The following is an 18,630-nucleotide window of genomic DNA, read 5'->3' on the forward strand; positions in this document are numbered from 1 at the left end:
ACACATAAGGGAATTTAGGCGATTCCTTACGACTCACTAGTGGAGCTTTTATAAAATATCATCATTTTTGCCTTGTTTGAATGAGGTGACCGGTTGCTTCATCCTGAATTGAGAGTCTGAGGAGTCGGTTGCAAAAACAAGCTTTCATCTTGTCAAGTGGGGTATATGCTTGTCATTTCCTTGCTTTGATGAAATCACTGATAAAATACAGAGGTTTGAAAGACAGTCTAAAACAGAGTAAAAGGTATAACCGCAGAAACATCTTCATGATCTGGTTTCAGAAGCAACTGCTGTGAAATGGCCAGCAGCCAAGCTTTGCAGTGCGTCTGACTTCACCTGGCACTAACTGTCACCTGCTTTCTGAAAACATTTTCTGAACCATCCAATGATGAATGGCGCCTCTATTTAACTGTGTCATCCGCTCAGAATGTTCTGTCACATCTGTTGCTTTGTTCGTAAGATAAACCAAAGATGAAGTAACTGTGAAGTGGCTGAGAAAGTGTTTGGGGTTTGCAGAAGGGCTGCCTGAACTCAGGCTGCTTGAGCGTCAGACTTGGGCTGGATTCTGGGAGCTTCTGTATGCGTTATTACAGAAGAACTGATGCCTCTCTGCTCTGTGTGTATCGTATTTAAACTGGGGGGAAAAACTGTAAGAAAATATAAAGAATGCAACAATGTTCATTTGAAAAAGTGCTTTTTTTGCATTTCAAAATGATGACAGGTTATGAATGTAAAAAGCCATTTTTTACTGGTTTTTGTTTGTTCTGCCTGATGTCACTGTGAAGTTTGGTGTGTTATGATTTGTCTCTAAATCAGAAAGCTAAAAAACTAGAGGCGCCCAAAGGCTGAGCTTCAGAAGTACAATGCCTTTTCTTTACTAGGAAAGAAGTGCTCTCGTAGATAAGTTGTTTTATGGAACTGTTGTTAAGCTTGGTTTCAATGAGACACATTTGTAAACATAATTTCATTCTGGATTTCTCTCTAGTTAAAAGATGATGTTTTTTCTTCTGAGTCAGTTTGTAGCTTGGGTTTTTTGTGTGGAGGATAGGCATGGCATTTTTCTGAAATTTTGATTAACTATCACACTTCAGTTCTTAACATAACGTGTCAGAGCTTCATGTTCTTTCTTTTTGTGCTGCAATTCTCATATAGATTTTGAGTGGTTTTTAAGGCAAAATTAAATGACTTTAAAGTCTTGTCCATTCAATTGGCAGTATGTATACGAGAATCCTCTTGTTCTTTGTTTCTAGGGTTAATCTTTAAACTGATAGATTTGCTACAGTAATTTGGGTTTTGGAAGCCCAGACCTCATTGAATTCTAGGACTTGATATTGTAACAGCTATTAAAATGATGTTTTGTTCCCATGGCTTTTTTGTTTTTGCTCTTGTTCAGTGTTCTCTATAATTCTTCTGTGTAAAAGATTGACAGAACCCCTGTTCTTAGCTTGAGGATGCCTTTTGTTTGTTCTGAAACTCATTAAGGTAATAATAATGACACATGCAAAATTGTAAGCTATTGCTGATGTGATGACCAGTACTGCTCATGCCACGGTCAGTGCGCTGCAGAACATGCGTGTTCTTCACTGCCTGAGCCTCCACTCCTTCCCCCTCAACTGGGATGAGCTGGTCTGCATCCTCAGCCCATTGGCATTGAACTTCAGAAGTCTGAAGCACAGTGGCCTGAAAAATAAATGCATAATGTGTGACATTATTTGGAGGGAGTGGCGTTTTGTTTTGCTTTAAGAAAAAAAAAAAAGAGAGAGAAGCAGAGATGACAGGGGCAACCTTTGCTTTATGTGAACTTTCATTTTTTGGTAGTAAGAAGGCAAAACATAGGATGGTGTATTTTTCAGGAGAATCTATCTTAAAAATGGGTGGAGCTCGGAACCCAGAACAGGATGTGCAAACATACATTTGAAAGTAATGCATGTTCCTTTTATTTTTTAAAACGTCTGAACAAAGTGGCATTGTGACCTTAAAATAATTGTATTTATTGGAACACTGAACTTCAAACTGGGAGATAAAGAGTCAAATCCCCCTTTTTGGGCTGAGATTCAACTTTCTTCTTAACACAGTGTGTTTCTGGGAGCTGGCAAACTTTTAATGTCTTCTCACTGAAATTGTCCCTCCTTTCAGAGAGAGATGTGTTCTTACATTCCAAATGTCATCAAGCAGAATGATAAACACAGTCCTGGGGGAAAAAAGAAAGTGGTAGGGAAGGGATCAGTTGTTGATACCACAGTATGGAGGTTTTGTGTTGTTTCAGTTTTCAGGTTTGAGGTTATAGCTGTATTTTATTTCAAAGGCTTGTGTTGTTTTTGTGTATTCTATTTGTGACTGAGGAATGAACTACTCATTGACTTTAAGCATATGGAAGCACTCAAGCCAAACATTTCTAAGCTGTTTCAGATTCTGTGATGTCACTGTCAAGTTGGAGAGTCACAATGAGAATTAGGAAACAGTGTGAAGATTTTCCAGATGTACAGTTAAGATTTTAAGTGTACAAATGAAACTGAAATTCCAGTTGTGTCAGAATTTTCACTGGGCTTCGGTGCATTGAACTTGTTTGGCTACCCAGTAATTCATACAGTTCAAATACTGACTTAGCTTAGTACAGCCAGTCTTTCTGGGGAGCCCACAATAAATTGTTAATTTTCATTTGAGAAGATTGATCTGCAAAGTATGTTGCTAGATGTATGAACATCTAGGAGCTCTGAGAGTGATTAGCATCCCAAACTTGTGTTTGCTATTTTGCCAAACTCTGAATTGTTACTTTGGGTGCTTACAGCTCTATCTACAAGACGAGGTACTGCAGATTTTAGATGCATGTTGCTCTTGTTATTACTAAGGTGTTTTTCTGTTAATTGACTGCAGTTTTTTGTCTTTCTGCACAGCTTTCATCCAGTCGGATGGAATAATAGAAATGCTACGTTTTGATGAAGGAGACCTTTTGCAGGTATGTACTCAGTAAATTATCTGAATTAACAGTACTTCATCGTCTCATGTTAGATAGCTACTTTCTGAAACTCACAGTAAGCAGTTTTCAGTGTTGGCAAAAATGTTTTGGCCTTCCAGGTTTATCTTCATCAGTGTGCTTTGGTGTGTCCTGAGGCTCTTGTCCCCTGATGTTTTGTGTCAGGAAACTGGTGGAACTTATCACCAGTTCTTTCTGGCCTGTTGGTTCACATTTTGTTATTTTTCTCCTTCTCAGAAAAACTGGGGGCTTTTCTGTGCTCAAGGTTCATCTTGAATACGGAGCTGAGATGCACAACTAGAGGAGCTGAGAAGTGTTACAGGGTTCCTTAGTGTAGAGGTAGCCTTGGGACCAATTTACCACTGGGTTTAAAGAAAGCCCAAGTCAGTGCAGTGTGGAGATTGCTGCAAATACTATTTTGTCTGTTTGTCTTATGCCAATAAAAGCTGAGGAGAATGGCAACATAGTTCCTAGAAAATATGTAACATTAAAAGAACATGTGCTAAAATTGTGATACTATGGTAGATGTTGGGATGAAAGTCATGGCAGTATGGCTTAACCCTTCTTTGAGTTGCTGAGTTCAGAACTTGTATTGACTAGAATTTCATGTGTGCACTATGGATGTATGTTGAGAATATTTTTTGTTCAAATTCCTGGATGTTGTTAGCTGCAATAGGTGAGAGGAGAAAGACAAGATGAGAAAAAAAGCAAATAGTTAAACAGTTGTTTATTTGTTATGTATTAAGCACATTTAAGATTTAGTGGAGGGTTGTTAGAGTTAGGGTAGAATGGTTAGGTCATGGTTGGATTCCATGATCTTTCAGGTCTTTTCCAACCTGAGTGATTCTGTGTTTCCTTTCTTGGATACATGTGTAGCTTACTTACTGACATACAGAATAGAACAGGGGAAGCTTTCCATATATTGGCTGCGGTCTCAATTATTGCACGTTAGACTCAGGAGATTTCTTCAGCTTGCTTGGAAATACCACTTACCAGAATAAATAGGAGGAAAAAAAATGACTAGATTTAGCTCTTCTGTTCCATACTCAATTAGAATATATTTTGCTTGAGAAGAAGTGTTTAATAAGAATGACTGACCAAATCAATTGAGCCAAGGTGTCAGCACAGTTTTTGAGATGGAAGGGATGTGGATGAGTTCAGATATCTACATTTACTCCTTTTTAACTAATTAAAACCAATCTGACAAACTTAAAAATTTTTCAGTTACTTTAGCATTCAACTTCTGTTGCTCTCAGGAATAGAAAGTAACAGTACTGCTGTGACACACCTCAATAATGAACAAAGTAAAAAAACCAAAACCAAACAAAATGGATTTTTAATCATTCTGATGTTGTTACAGATGTGACAGTGAAAAAATAGTTTAAATATGATGATGGGACAAAGTCAAACACTCCTGGATGTTGCTCTCTAATCTTTGGGTAGTGTTTGGCTGCTTCTTTTCTTAACATATTGCTGAATTATTTTAAACTACAGCAAGATAGACAAAAATTGTTAATAATTGCTTTATATGCTAGGTGTTACGATATTAAGATCTTATCACTCTTAAGATAAAAACACATAATTGAAGGCAGTTCCTTTTAATCAGAGTGGTACAGCATGTTTACTCTGGCTTACAATTTATTTACTGTTCTGTCAATTTTTATGTGGTGACCTCTTGTGATTACTGAGTGCAATTAAAAAACAAAACAGCAGAGCAGATATATTGTTGTAAAAACAAATTTGTATCTTGTGAAAGAGCACAAATCCTTACATATGTAAATAAACAAATTGCAAAATCACGATGGAAATGTCATTAATGCTAGTAGATAACTGTAGCAAAGTCTCGCCTTCTGGGTTTAGACTTTCAGTATGTGGATTAGAAAGTGCTCCACATAGAATTAGAGAATCATTTAGGTTGGATAACACCTTCAACATCACCTAGTTCAACCATCAATGTGACCTACCGAGTTCTGTTACTAAACCATGTCCCTTAGTGCCACATCCACACATCTCTTAAATACCTCCAGGACTCCATCACTTCCCTGGGCAGCCCATTCCAATGGCTAACCACCCTTTCTGTGAAGAAATTCTTTCTGATACCCAGTCTAAACCTCCCCTGGCACAACTTGAGGCTGTTTCCTCACATCCTATCACCTGAGAAAAGAGACTGACACGCTCACACGCTCCTTTCAACAACCTCCTTTCAAGTAGTTGTAGAAAGCAATGAGGTCTCCTGTCAGCCTTCCCTTCTCCAGACTAAAGAGCCCCAGTTCTACCCTCAGCTGCTCTTCATCTGTCTTGTCTTCTAGTCTCTGCCAGCTTTCTTGTTCTCCTCTGAATGTGTTCCAGCAACTCTATGTCCTTCTTCAGGGGTCCAAAACTGAACGCGGTATTTGAGGTGAACACGATACTGCACCATATAGCTTTTCCCTCTGTCTTAACAGAGCAAGTGAGAATTTTATTCCTTAGCATATATGCTTAAATGGAAGGTTTATCTCTGAATAAATCTGTTACTTCTGCCTATGAATTTAAACAGCATTTCCTGGTTTTATTTTTGAGCTCTCCTTCTGCAGAATTTCACCTTGTCAGTCTCAGGCCCACTTCTCTGTGCCTCATCCAAACCTGACAGATGCTTCCAGCCTCTCTGCCAATGATGTCATCTGTGAATATTAGGAGTGCTGAAACAATTATTATAAGTAACAGTTGTGGAAGGATAAGCTACATTAAGCTAACACACACTTACTTTCTGAGGATTTTCTTTTGAAAAGTAGACAGTGACGTAAAATTAATGCTTCAGAATTTGCTTTTGCTTCGTAAAAGACTGTTTCCCAGGTCAGCCTATTTATGGTGAGAGCTCTAGCCATAAACATCTCAAGTTTCCAGCGCAGTACAGGTGGTGATCTTCCATTCAGACTGTGTTTGAAAAGTACTTCTTTTGATGTACTAGTATTCCTTAACTAGCCTAGTCCTACAAATTTCAGACACATTTTCTAATGTGAAATACTTCAATTGTTATAATTTCTCATGCTATGTTAATCTTAAGTGCATGAAGTGCTTTTCTTACAGGCTAACTCCTAGAATTTTTTTTACTGCTATTTATTGCTTATTGAAGAAACACTGGAATAGAAATAGAAAACTGTGAGTTTGTATAGGTAATATATATTTGCTGTCTTTGGGAAACTGCTGTAAACTGTTATTCACAAATGTTGGTAAGTAGAACTATAACCATCCTTAAAATCAAATGAGGGGAGTCTTAATATGACTTGCAGTAGCTTTAAAGTGAGAAAGCTGAACACTAAGAGCATTGCAATCTCTAGCTGAAGGAATTTTAGTATTGTCTGCACGATCTGTACTTCATTCTTTATGTCATGGTAAATTTAGGAGTGTGTTTACACCAGTGGCAACCGTAACTTGTTTCAGGGCATGAAGTTGAGAAGTGTTTCTACCTCAAATTTTTGTACTGTTTGTTGACTTAAAAATGACTTTGACATGATCTGTAGCAATATTCACGTTTCATGTATTTATAGCCATTAATATTCATGTTGCAAACTGCTAAGATACAAACCATGTAAGTGGGCAGGAAAAACATGTGGAAAACTGCCTGGGCCATTGACCTGTATGGGTGTAATCTACAGTACAAAGTTCACCTGGCAGTCAGTTACATGTGATGTCCCCTGGAGCTTGATATTGAGGTCAGCGTGGAGTTACGTCTTCATCAGTTTGGATGATGGGGAGGAGAGCTCTCTCACAGAGTTTGTAGATGCTGCCAAATTGGGCAAAGTAGTTGGTAGATGGGAAGGCAAGGCTTCTGCTCAAAGGGACTTATGCCTGGGACAGAATAACTCCATGCAACACAGCTGTCTGGGCGCTGGCTGGCTAGAAAGCAGCGCAGCAGAAAAGATCTGGGGGGTCTTGGACAACAAGCTGAAGAGAAAGAAGTTGGCCTTGTGTAGTAGGTAGTGAAGAAAGCCACCTGCCTACTGGTTGGTATGAACAAAAGTGAGGCCGGATAAAGGAAATGATTTCCCTTGCTCTTTACACAAAGGCAGTATGCAGTTGATGGAATAGACTTCACAGTATGCACTGTGGAGGTTTGAGAGGCATTGGATGCAGATTGCAGTGTGGGAAACTGTGGAATAATGTAAAGAAAAAAACCTGTGGGTAATCAAACACTGGACCAGGTTACTTATAAAAGTTGGAGAACTGCTGTCTTGGGAGACGTTTAGTACTCAGTAGCATAGAGCTGTGAGTGACCTGCACTAACTGGAGCTCTGTACTGAGGTTTGGACTAGATGGCCTCTGGAACTCCTTTACAGTGTGTAAGGTATTTTCTCACTTCTTTGCCACTGCTTGTGAGCTGCTCAAGTCTCTCTGCTCCTTAAAAGCTGCAGTTGCTTCTTGTGCAGGAAGAATTTCCTCCCCCAGGCTTTAGAATCATTAATTGATGCCCAGGAGTAGGTGACTGTTGTAAAGTCAGAGTCCACAGCATATATTGCATCAGCTGAAGTCAACTGATGTTTTTGTTTCCTTATGTGAGTTTGTGTCATGAAAGTGTGTAGCAAGAATGACTCAGTCCACTTTCAGCTACCTCCCAGATTACAGCAGTCTTTTTTTCATTACCTCAAGCAAGATATTAATGATTAATTTTGCTTATTTTAATTATCCTCTGTCTGAACATAGAGTTGATGATGAATGAAGCAGTGGACTGAAGTAGACATCTATATCAGTTTTGTAGCTTTCTCAACATCTTGTTGCTAATGGCACGTAGCTTTTCTACAAGTGGGGAACTCGCTGCAGTATAAATAATATTTAGAACATTTATAGAAGGTGAGAACCAGAAGAGTGTAGGAATACAGAAAGTTTGTTGTTGAGAATTTCATTAATGTTTAAGAAATGTACTTGTTGCCAACAAACCTCAGGTGGTGGTTAAAATCTTTTTCCGGTTTCCCTCTGCTACTCACCACCCCTTTCACCCTTTTTAAACCTTGTTTAAGACACTGGCGGTTTGAGTTGTCTAAACACGGGTAACCAGCGCTTACTGAGGAGCTCTGGACTACCAAAGACATCTACATGGACCTGGCAGGTATGGCACAGGACAGAGGAGAGACAGTTTGCCAGCAGTCACATTGCCATGGACAGTTGATCTCAAGTGGCAGCGGAGGCCTATGTTTAGATAACTGAATGTAGTGTTAGTTAATGTGACCTCTTACAAAAAATAAAGATTAGCTGTTATAACAAACTGGTGAGATATTAAGATTAAAGTAAGTGTTGCTTGGGACTTTTTTGTTGTTTTTCTGGCTGAAGTTAACATTAATGTCTAGAGTGACATTTGGAGTGTAAGGTCTGGGGGTTTTGATTCTCTCTTTTTTTTTTTTTTGGTCCAGGATCATTCCAAAGCTGTTGCTGAGTTAGTGGAGTATACTTTCAGGTATAGATTGTCTATGTAAAATCTTTCTTGAGGGTGCAAACCCCCACGGCAAGTTGTTTTAAGTATTGAAACCAGTGCAGAAGGCTTTTGCATTTTTCTGAAGTATCTCCAAGACTTGAATGCAAGCATTTTGGGTAGGAGGATTTCTAAGCACATAGTACTGACAGAAAGGGTGATCTTTCTCTCTCTTGCTTCACTATCCCCCTCAGTTGTATATTTCTACTTCTTTTCTTATGCTGACCTTATTTTTGTTGCTGTTAGGCACTTAGCTGAATTGTGAAACTGTTCCAATTGAAATTTTCCCCCCGTAACTTAGCTTATAACTCTTGAAATATTAACAGTGTTTACAAGCAGCCTTTTTCCTCATCTGTATCAAGCTTGTAATTGCAAGGTAGTATTTGTTATTATATTATATTTGTTATTATATAGTATTTCTGTACAGAAAAGTTGTAATAATACTTTCCTGTAAATCATATTTTTCTAATATTGCTGTATTACAGATGTATATTCTACACTGGAAAATAACCTGTATTTATTAAAAGCTTACTTTTTAGTTCTCTTTGCCTGACAAACCGTTGATGTTCAGCAAAACTTGCACTTTATACTGCAGATTGATCAGTACACACTTCTTAGTTCTTGGTATTCGTTTGATAGCTGGAGAAAGGATATAGTCACAGTGGAAAACACTGTTGTGAAACTATAATTCTACTTGGTGGTCAAGTAGAAGTAATTTGAAACACGTAACTGAACACATTCATATGTCTTTGTTTATCGTGAGACTATGAAGGCTGACATGCAATAAAAAATGAGCGATAATTATAGAAACTGCCACATGAGATTTATTTTTGGTTTAGTTCCATGATGCTATGGTTGAGCTGCTGAGTTTCCTGTGCTCTTTGCTCTTGACTGACCCTGATTTCAAACCTCCCAAAAGCCATTTAATTTGTCATTTTGCTTTGTATTTCACAGACATCTGTAACCACAAACAGGCTTTTCTTCATAAGCAAGTCTTCAGTAGGTTTTTACTTTGTTTTTAGAATTTGCCAAAGTGATTTGTGATTTTAAACTCAGCGTACAGGCATTAGGCTAATATTTTCCCTGCAAGTCTGTAATTACAGAATACAAGAGTGTAAACTCGTGTGCAGGATCATCCAGATAATTTAACTCCCAACAGCTCTAGCTGTGCAGTAGTTCAGCTATTGTTAATGATGTATATTTCTGTTCATTCCTGTATTTTCTGGAGTTAAGTTTGGTCTCCACTGCTTTCTGTTTAAAAGCTGGTCTGAGTAGGCTCTTACACTAAGGCTAATATTAGGGCATGTTGACTGCTAGTCAGAGTATTTAAAAGAGTAGGTAGCAAACAACTTTTCCTACTAAATAGCTTAAAATGTAATAATTTGCTCTTTTGCTAGAGCCAAAGCTAGTTGTCAAGGATGGGACAGTGTTGATAGCAACTGTTTTGATTGCCTTGTCATAGGATCCAGACCTGTTGGCTCTGTCATCTGCCAGGTAACCGCTGGTAATTTAATGATGTGCCTTAGTTATGATTCTCTGAAGAAAAATCAATTACTGAAAGGAAGATTGTACTTGATTGTAGTGGATGTTGCACTGTCAAGGGTGGTGGTAAGGAATTCAGAATGATTTATATCTGTGAACTTTGGGTTGTAGTTTGACTGTATGACTACTTGTGAAGAACTTTGTCTCAGCAATTATTGGTTGTCTCTTTCCAGTAGGTCACTGGTACCAATGCGTAGTGTGGAAGAATGAAACTAGTAAAATTTGGAGAATAGTCATAAATGGCTGTACTGTATTAACTTGCATCTTACTGGAAATGCAAAATTATGAGCAGCAAAAAAAAAAAATTAAGAGGTTGAACTCAAGGCTTGTCAATGTATGAGCTTAGCTAGGAAAAAATTGCAAGTTGAAATATTTTACTTAAAAAAAAAAAAAAAAAAAAGCAATAAAAAAGCATTAAGAAAAGCCCCAACAACAAAAAGAAATGTGCTGTTTTCCTAATTATGTTACAAATATAATAAGCTTGAATGAAAGCTTCTCAATTTGTTGATTTTTGAATTATAATAAAATTGGTGATACAGATCAACTTACGTTGTCTCTTAGAATTCTGTTTTGAGGAAAAACTGCCCTGATTATGCTGTGCTTCAAAGCATAATTTCTTGTGAACCCCTTCCTCCTGCCATGTCCTTGCCAGGAAGTCTGCCTATCTCTCCCAGAGACTTTAAAAGAAGAAAGATAATTGATTCTCTGGTCATTAAAATTAAAATCAAATCCTCAGGTTATCTTGGTTTTTAAATGGTAAGTAAATTCACTTCCAGCTTTTTTAGTTTGATATCAGTTGTAGGTTTATTAAACCAAATAATTTGATCTTAAATCTGAAATATTACTTACATTTCCAGTCTAGAATTGATCCCTTGTTGTGAATTGAACATTTTTTTTTTTTTTTAAGTAAATGATTCAGTAGTAATAATTACTGAAAAAAAATTACTAAATTCAACAAACTGTCTTCAAAAAAAAAAAAGGGTTCTTTACTTGTAGGGATTTTCACATTTGAAGTAAAGATTTGTTTATTTTTTCTTAACGAAACTTTTTTTTTCTTAGCAAAGGACAGAAAATAGAACTTGTTGATGAATTAGAGGTCAATGAAATGCCCAGCCAAGGGAGTTGATTTTTAGTTCTCAAAAGCAAAATGAAGAATTATCATTCACCATGTGAAAAAACTTCCTTTTATTAGTGTTATGAATGGTGTCATTTGAGTTAATATATATATATACCATGGGCTTTGTCAGAATGGTAGCCTTCTTTTCCTGTTGCAGAAGATTAAAATTCTTGATCTTGGCCTTGAGATGCTTTTAAGAGTAGGAATGAAATCCTGCATCTGATCCTCAAACCGAAGATCAAAACAGGATTTCAAAAAATGCACGCGTCTGAATGTGTCAAAGAGGACATTCCATACAGAACCTTCTTGACTGGGATTTCTTAAGGAAGAGCAAACTAGTTGGAATTTCTTAGACAGCCTTACCTTCTTCTTTTCGGATGGCTAACTGTAGTGTCCAGCAGAGGGATAGTAAAGGTATCAGTAATAGAGGCTGGGAGATCATTAGCAGAGAAGGAGATGAAGTTTCCTGATTAAATAGAAGTTATTATGTTCTTTGTTTTCTAGTTTGTTGAATAACAGCAGTAGGATTATTACTTGGCTGATACTTGTTTTATATGTTTTCCTTTGTAATTTGTTTCTTGTGTCTCTGGTAGCTCTTTCTATTGCTCCCTACAGTATTATCATCTTTTCTGCTTTAAGTTACTGCTTGTCTCACAGCTTGTAGCAGTTTCTATCACTTGAACTGTCTTGAGTTCTTGTCTGGAGCCGAATGGTCTTTGGATAGAAGCTGCTGGCTTAATTTCTGCAAGTAATTGTAAAAAAAAGCTGCTATACATTTTCTCTTCTGATCAGAACTTCCTCTTTTGTTGTTCAAAATATGGTCAATAGCTTGTTAGAGATGTTGACTTTTTTTCCCTCACAGGAAATATAATGCTGTCAGTTCCTTCAATTTATATATTTATTTATTTTTACAGACTGAGACAACTATAGGCCTCAGTTCATATCAACAGAAAAGGTAAGCAGAGTTTTCTGAAAGTTTTAATACAGCCATGCTATTGTGAGATTGTTGATATTTTTTGCAAGAATAAAAAAGTTTAGTATTAGAAAAAAATCAAATACAAATTTTGTAGATTTGAGTATTGTTATTATATAGAGAAAATAAAATGTGGAACTTTTTCTAATTTTGATTTTTGAACTTTTATTAATAGAAAATTATTTTGCTTATTTATATCATTTTTATGTTCTTTGAATGTGTGAGAAAGAACAAGCTTTTCATAGGAAAAATATGAAATGTTTCACTTGATTTATGTGAATTTGATAACAATTTTCTGCTAACAAACAAGAGCCTTGACTATTACACTAAAAATACCTACTGCAACTGTGTGAATAGTGGTGATGTGAGTATTGTGGAGGCTTGGGCAGCTAAATTACTTAGCATAAGAAATAAATTACAGAATCCATCAAGTTGAATTCTTTAATCCACTTAGTAATATATGCCACAGGATAATTCTGCGCAAGTAACAAGGGAATAGATTTTTGTAGGTTTCTGTATTGTTTCACTGAATGTTTTAAGGAGTGGATTTGTTTACATGCTGCAAAAGCTTTTTTGCAACACAGGAGCCCTTTTGAAAAACAGCTTTATGATGTTGCTTTCAATAGTTTTCCTTTAGTTTTTGTTTTTTGGCTTTTTTTCCTCCCTTGCTTGGAACTGTGTAGTATATGAGGAGCAGAAGGTGTCCTTTTTTCTTCCTAATCCCTAATTCTTTTTCTGAAGACTCCTCAGATAGTTCTTTGCCTTTAATGGAACACACAGATCAGCATGTGTGTATGTTTGTATTGCCTAAATGTGAGCGTAAGAGCATCTTTTTGCAAGAAGTTTTGAAAAATCTCTGGGGTGAAAAACAAACTCTTCTCATTTTGTACTTAAAAAGGCTTCATCCCTGTTGATATCATCTTGTTGCCCATCTCTGTTGCTTCCTGATTAGATACTTACCTAAATATTGTGAGGTAAATCTGAATTATATGGAAATACCATACATTTTGGCTTACCTAGTGTTAAGTTTCTAATACTCAATGAACAGCTTAGCAAGGGCAAAGAGCGAATGTGAAAATGCTGAAGAATCTGTGAGGATGTAGCAGGTTTTTCATGCCGGGTGAAATTAAAATAAATCTATTTTATCTTTTGATAATGTAAACAAGAAGAGTTAATATTATGTATTGAAATAAGGCAGCTACTGCATAGTTTAATCTGAAGCTTCAGCCAGTTTGTATATTATGGTAATGTGAATTTTGTCAAACTTGTATTCTAGCAACTTCAATTTGCTTTTTAATTAAGGAAGTGTAGCTTAGTCATGCTGCATAAAACTTGAAAACTCTTGTTGCTTTACCTTCCCTGCTTCTTCCCACCTCTCCTCCCCTCCCCACCCTCAGCACAGAAGGCTTCTCTCTGCCATTCACGACTTCTACCTGTTTATTTCTCAACTGTGAAGACTCCAAATTTTCCACTTAGAGCTGTACATGTATGTGCTGCAGCATGTCAGTCGGACTGCAAGTATGCAGACAGGAATACATAAAGGAATAATGATGGAACTTCAAAGGCCCAATTTCGTCTCATGGTGAATCAGACTTTTTGGAGGTTGTTTAAATAATTGTCTCAATGGCAACAAGAAGGTGCTGCTTTTATTGGGATGTATGGATTGTGTTTGACTTCTTTGTCCCCTAGAAAACACAGAAATTTTATGGCCCTTGACAGTGATGCTCAGGCCATGGATTAGTTCAGGTTTTTTGTTTTAATTTCTCATCTGAGAAAATTTATATCTGTGTTGGAAGTTTGTGTTTTAGAGTGTATTCTAATAAAAACAACAGGCTTACAGATATGAAAAACTTTCTAGTTTGAGAATTGTAGAAGAAATTCTAGAAAGCATTCAACTGATGTCTGTGAAGACTTCATCTCTGGAAGGCAAGACATGTGAGGAGTGGCTGAGGTCCCTCGTGCTCAGAGCAGAGGAGCTGAGGGGAGGCCTGATGGCGGCTGCAGCTCCTCACAGGGAGCGGAGGGGCAGCGCTGAGCTCTGCTCTGTGTGACAGCGACAGGGCCCGAGGGAACGGCATGGAGCTGTCAGGGGAGGGCGGCTGGGGGTCAGGGAAAGGGGCTGCACCACAGCGCGGTGGGCGGGGAATGGGATGCACAGGGCTGTGGGCTCGGCCCCAGTGCTGGAGTTCAAGGAGCGTTTGGACACTGCTGTCAGATATAGGGTTTGATTTTGGGGTAGTCTTGTGTGGAGCCAGGATTCAACAATTCTGTTGCGTCCCTTCTAACTCAGGATATTCTGTGAAATATACAGCGTGTTCTTCATATCAGTGGCTTATTTGGTTCAGTCACAATGCAATAAAAACATAAAGACCCGCACTGCATGCCTTTCAGTGGTGTATTACAAGGTAAATACTCAGTTTGCCTTCTGTCTCTGTTTCTCTCCCTGGCTTTGTGGCTACTGTTTTTTTTTTTTCCCACAATATTTCTTTCTAAGTGATTGTGTAAAATGCCATTGCTAGAAACTGAGTGTCTCATCCACATGCTTAACTTCTCTAGATGACTTGTTTAGCATTGTGTTTATTAGAGACTGTAATACCTCTTTCCTGGTATAGCTTGCAGATATTTCTTTCCTATCTACATGATTTATTCAATTCTTTGATCTGCTTTTTAATGCTAAGTGGGAGGGGAGAACTGAGCGAGTCACTTAATTTTTGTTTTGTTCTTGTCTGTGATTGGACTACAGTACATCAATTCAATTGATTCTGTTCTCTCCTTATGCTTTCCCCACACAACCTGAGAAAGTAAAAGTAAACTTTGAAGTTTTAACATTTGATATAATGAGCACATTATCATGATGAAGGGTTAATACTGGCATAACTAAGTCAACCACTACCTACATGTGGTTTATTAAAAACCTTTATTGCTAGTGTTTTTATTCATCTGCACTTACAGTTGTCACTGATGCTGGGTATTTAAGGGAGCAAATATTCTGTGGGAGCTGATTTTCTCATTGAGACTACATTTAATGCTCTTATTTCTAAAATTGTTTTAGGTATAAATTTTAAATACGTTTTCTGATGTTTGCAGCACATCCTTATTTTTTTAATACTTGAAGGTCACGAATGTGACAAGGGAAATGTGATTGGTTACTTACTGTAGCCTAAAACGTTCCATCTTTAAGGTGGCTCTTTCAAGGACATTCTGCCATGAAAAAAAAAGTACCCATTGTGATATATTTGACTTTGCCACTTTAAAAACTAATATGGCTAATTTTGGAGACATTTTCATTTTATTTTGTGGCAACAGAACGAATAGAGTAGTGGCTTTCTAAGAGTTTAAGTGCTACTAAAGCAATGAGATCTCTTTCGGTTTGATGCTTTAATGCTCTTGTGTTTATTTCTTTATATTGTTGACTTATGGCACAGGAAAAGAAGTAAAACTCTTTATACAAATGTTAAAGTAATATGGGAAAGATGCATGTAGATATAATCCTTAGATCTGAGTTTTCCACAGTAGCAATTAAAGATGGTATAGATAAGATTCCACAGAGCACAAGCATCTTCCAGGAATCCCAGAACGGTAAAGGGAGAACACAGAAAGACAGTTACTACCAAACTTTGCAGAACTCTTTAAAGATGTTGTCCATCTCCAAATGCAGAAGTGCATGGCTGATGTAAAATTGAATGCCTATCATACTGCGATAAGCGGCAGCATTTCTTTAAAATGTTTTTCAAAATGTTCTTAAGTAGCAGGATGTCTTGATACTGGTGGACATCCGTCTTCCCATGCATTGATATTTTAAGCATCTTTAATATTTGTTTCTGGGAATAACCTTATTGGGGCTTTAAGTTGCACTTCTGTGGATCACATTTTGTAGTATGCTGTGTCTATGTTCTACTGATAAAGTAGTTATTTAAGTACTTGAGGAAAATGCTCTCTCGCACTGATGACAGAATGGAGGTACAGCGAGGGAAATGGTTGTGTCCAGGACTGCATGTAGTTCAGTCTGAAGTCTCACTTTTAAAATCAGAATTCTTGGAGAAGGGTAGAAGCATAGGGACCATCCTTGGGTCAGTACCACATACAAGCCTTTCCTAAAACTTCAGAGATTCAGATGATTTCTGGCTAATTGTTGGTCTGCTGGAGCTTGCTTGCTGGCAGATGTCAGTAGGTCTTTCTCATTCAAATGCATCTTTTCTTTTTCATGTTCTTCTTGACCTCGAAGATGAGAAAACTTGAAGGGGCAGGGAAAGAAAAATGTGTAATTCTGATGCAAGCCTGGGAAGCCTAGAGCTCCTCATGCATATGTAATTATTAACTTAAATGTCATTACACTGTAAAGTTGCCCAACCCATGGGTGTATCCAGCCTCCTGTGAGCAATTGCCCAGCAGAACAGGCGTTATCATCATCCTGTAAGTCTGCAGCAAATTGGGCCTTTCAGTAGGCAAAGTCATGGAATTCAATATTGCTCGTTTCTATTTGAGCCTTACTGTATATGTTACTTATGTTATAGTTGATGTTTGCTGTGGTGTAGCTGCCTTTACCAACCTCTAATCTTTTAAAAAATCTGTACTAAATCAAGTGATACTTGAACTTTTCAAGTATGTGAAGAGTTGCTTATATCCTGATTGTCCAAGTTAGGTGAAGTGACTTTAATACATTTTGTAATAAAAATCTTCACTATCATTCCTAGAAATACTATAAATATTTCAGATAACTTTTAAAAAGTTAATACCTTTTACATAAAAGGAATGGTTATGTTCTTTTACCAATAAAAACAGAAGTGCTGCATGGCTCACCTTTCAGGAGTTTGAAACTGGAAGAAATTACAGTGTATTATAGAAAGAACTGTTTTAACAATCACTTGAGAAGAAAAGTATGTATTTCCAGTTCAGTGTTACAATTATCTTGACAATAGAGATGTGTGAGCTTTGCCATTTCTAGTTAAAAAAAAGTGCTACAAATGGTTTTTTTTTTTTTTTTAAATAGGACAGTAAGCTTTGAAGAAGGGAGGTGATCACTTTGAAGACGAGTTAAGAACTTGTTTCATCCTGTCAAAATTTCATTACTATTGTAATTTTCCAGCTTAATTGTGTCTGTAACTCTGGTTTTGCAGAGCACGTGTTATGTGAGGTTTGGTTTTAGCTCGTATCTGACTGCTCTATGAGGCACAGCAGCACAATAGCAGCAAGAATTGTGCTTTCTATAGGCTTAAATTCTGTTCTTCCTACCACTGGGACTTGCACCTGCGTTTTTACTGCTTTCAGATTTATACAAATATGTGTGATTAAAGCAGTCTGTATGACACCTCATCTTGGGATAGGGCTATTTTTAAGGACTAAGCTTTAAGTAGTATTGAAGATGCTTCAACATCTGGATGTGTAGAGCTGTAAATCAGCTCAAAGCATGAATAGATCTCTTACACATGTGTTGTACTTGAAGTGGAGGGATATAGTTCTAGATTACTGGAGTGAATAATTAAGAGTTTCTGGTTTTTTTTTTTATATTTAATTTAAAATATACTGTGAATGTGTTATAGTGTTGTTGCTGCCCAGTTTTAGGCTACTAGAGAATACATTAAGGTTTCATGCTCCAATTTTGAAGCTTTACTCCTATAAATGCCTTCCTTGTTGAAACGGTTCTACAGTTTGGAAAGGCATCTACATTTGCTTGACAGCTATTTTTCTGGAAGGTATGCTAGACAGTCGAGTTCAAGGCCTCAGCTGAATAAGGCTAGCCACAGATGCCTTTCTGAGGATACCTTACACCTTTTTGCTTTTCCCTTTGATAAGGTAGATTGGGAACATCTCTTGCCCTGTTGGCCTCTAGAGCACCTCTCTTTACCCAGGGTGCCTGGTTACATTTTGGTCTCTGGGAGTCTGTAGTTGTTGATACCAAGTCAGAAAACAGGATCTGAAAGAGGAGTGCTATTTTGCTAATGATAGGAAAAAAAAAAAAGCCATTGATCCAGAGCCATTGTGTAGTCCTTCCTTCCATTACTGTCTCCCTGCTTTTTGTTCACTGTATGATCAAGAATTTTACTCAGCCTAAGATAAAGTGTTACTGACGTACAGAGATGTGAGTGCGGACGCAGTCATTTCATTCTGAACAAGAAAATGTTTCAGTCAATTCAATTGCTTTGTATTCATTGTTCCAACTTACATTGTGGGTTATTGATTGTGCTCTCTGACTGTGACAGTTTGAACTTAAAAAAGTAAAAATAAAAGTTAAACATTACCAGAGAGTGGTTTCTGATACTTTGTGGTTTTTACTGCTGGATGGTTTGAGTGGTATTTAAATTTTAGCCTTCATCTGCCAGTAGTCTCTCAGGTACCAGCAGGAGGTTAGTACAGGTGAGGCCAAAGAATGTTTCTAGACCAAAGTTACTGTATTTTGAGTACTAAGAGGTTTAACAGCAAAAATATAGGCTGGTTTCTCCCATGTGACATCAGCACCAGCAAATTGGATCCAGATGGTTTATGTGTTACTACAGGTGTAGCTAGTGAAACTCATGTGTATTGTCATGTATTTGCTGGCTATTCTGAGAAGAATGTTTGGATATTGCTATGAAAGATGATGT

The 18,630-nt window shown here is 37.4% G+C and overlaps 1 protein-coding gene across 1 annotated transcript in view; it reads left to right on the top strand.

The window, feature by feature from the left end:
* The window catches only part of TMEM131 (transmembrane protein 131), a 92,420-nt gene that overhangs the window by 17,313 nt on the left and 56,477 nt on the right, over positions 1-18,630 (top strand). Inside the window, exons 2-3 of the mRNA XM_052705673.1 lie at positions 2,895-2,956; positions 11,991-12,031. Of these exons, the coding sequence (XP_052561633.1) occupies positions 2,895-2,956; positions 11,991-12,031 (103 nt within the window). The remainder of the gene's footprint in view (positions 1-2,894; positions 2,957-11,990; positions 12,032-18,630) is intronic.

This window comes from Tympanuchus pallidicinctus, unplaced genomic scaffold (genome assembly GCF_026119805.1).
Source record: "Tympanuchus pallidicinctus isolate F22 unplaced genomic scaffold, pur_lepc_1.0 scaffold6, whole genome shotgun sequence".
Taxonomy (NCBI): domain Eukaryota; kingdom Metazoa; phylum Chordata; class Aves; order Galliformes; family Phasianidae; genus Tympanuchus; species Tympanuchus pallidicinctus.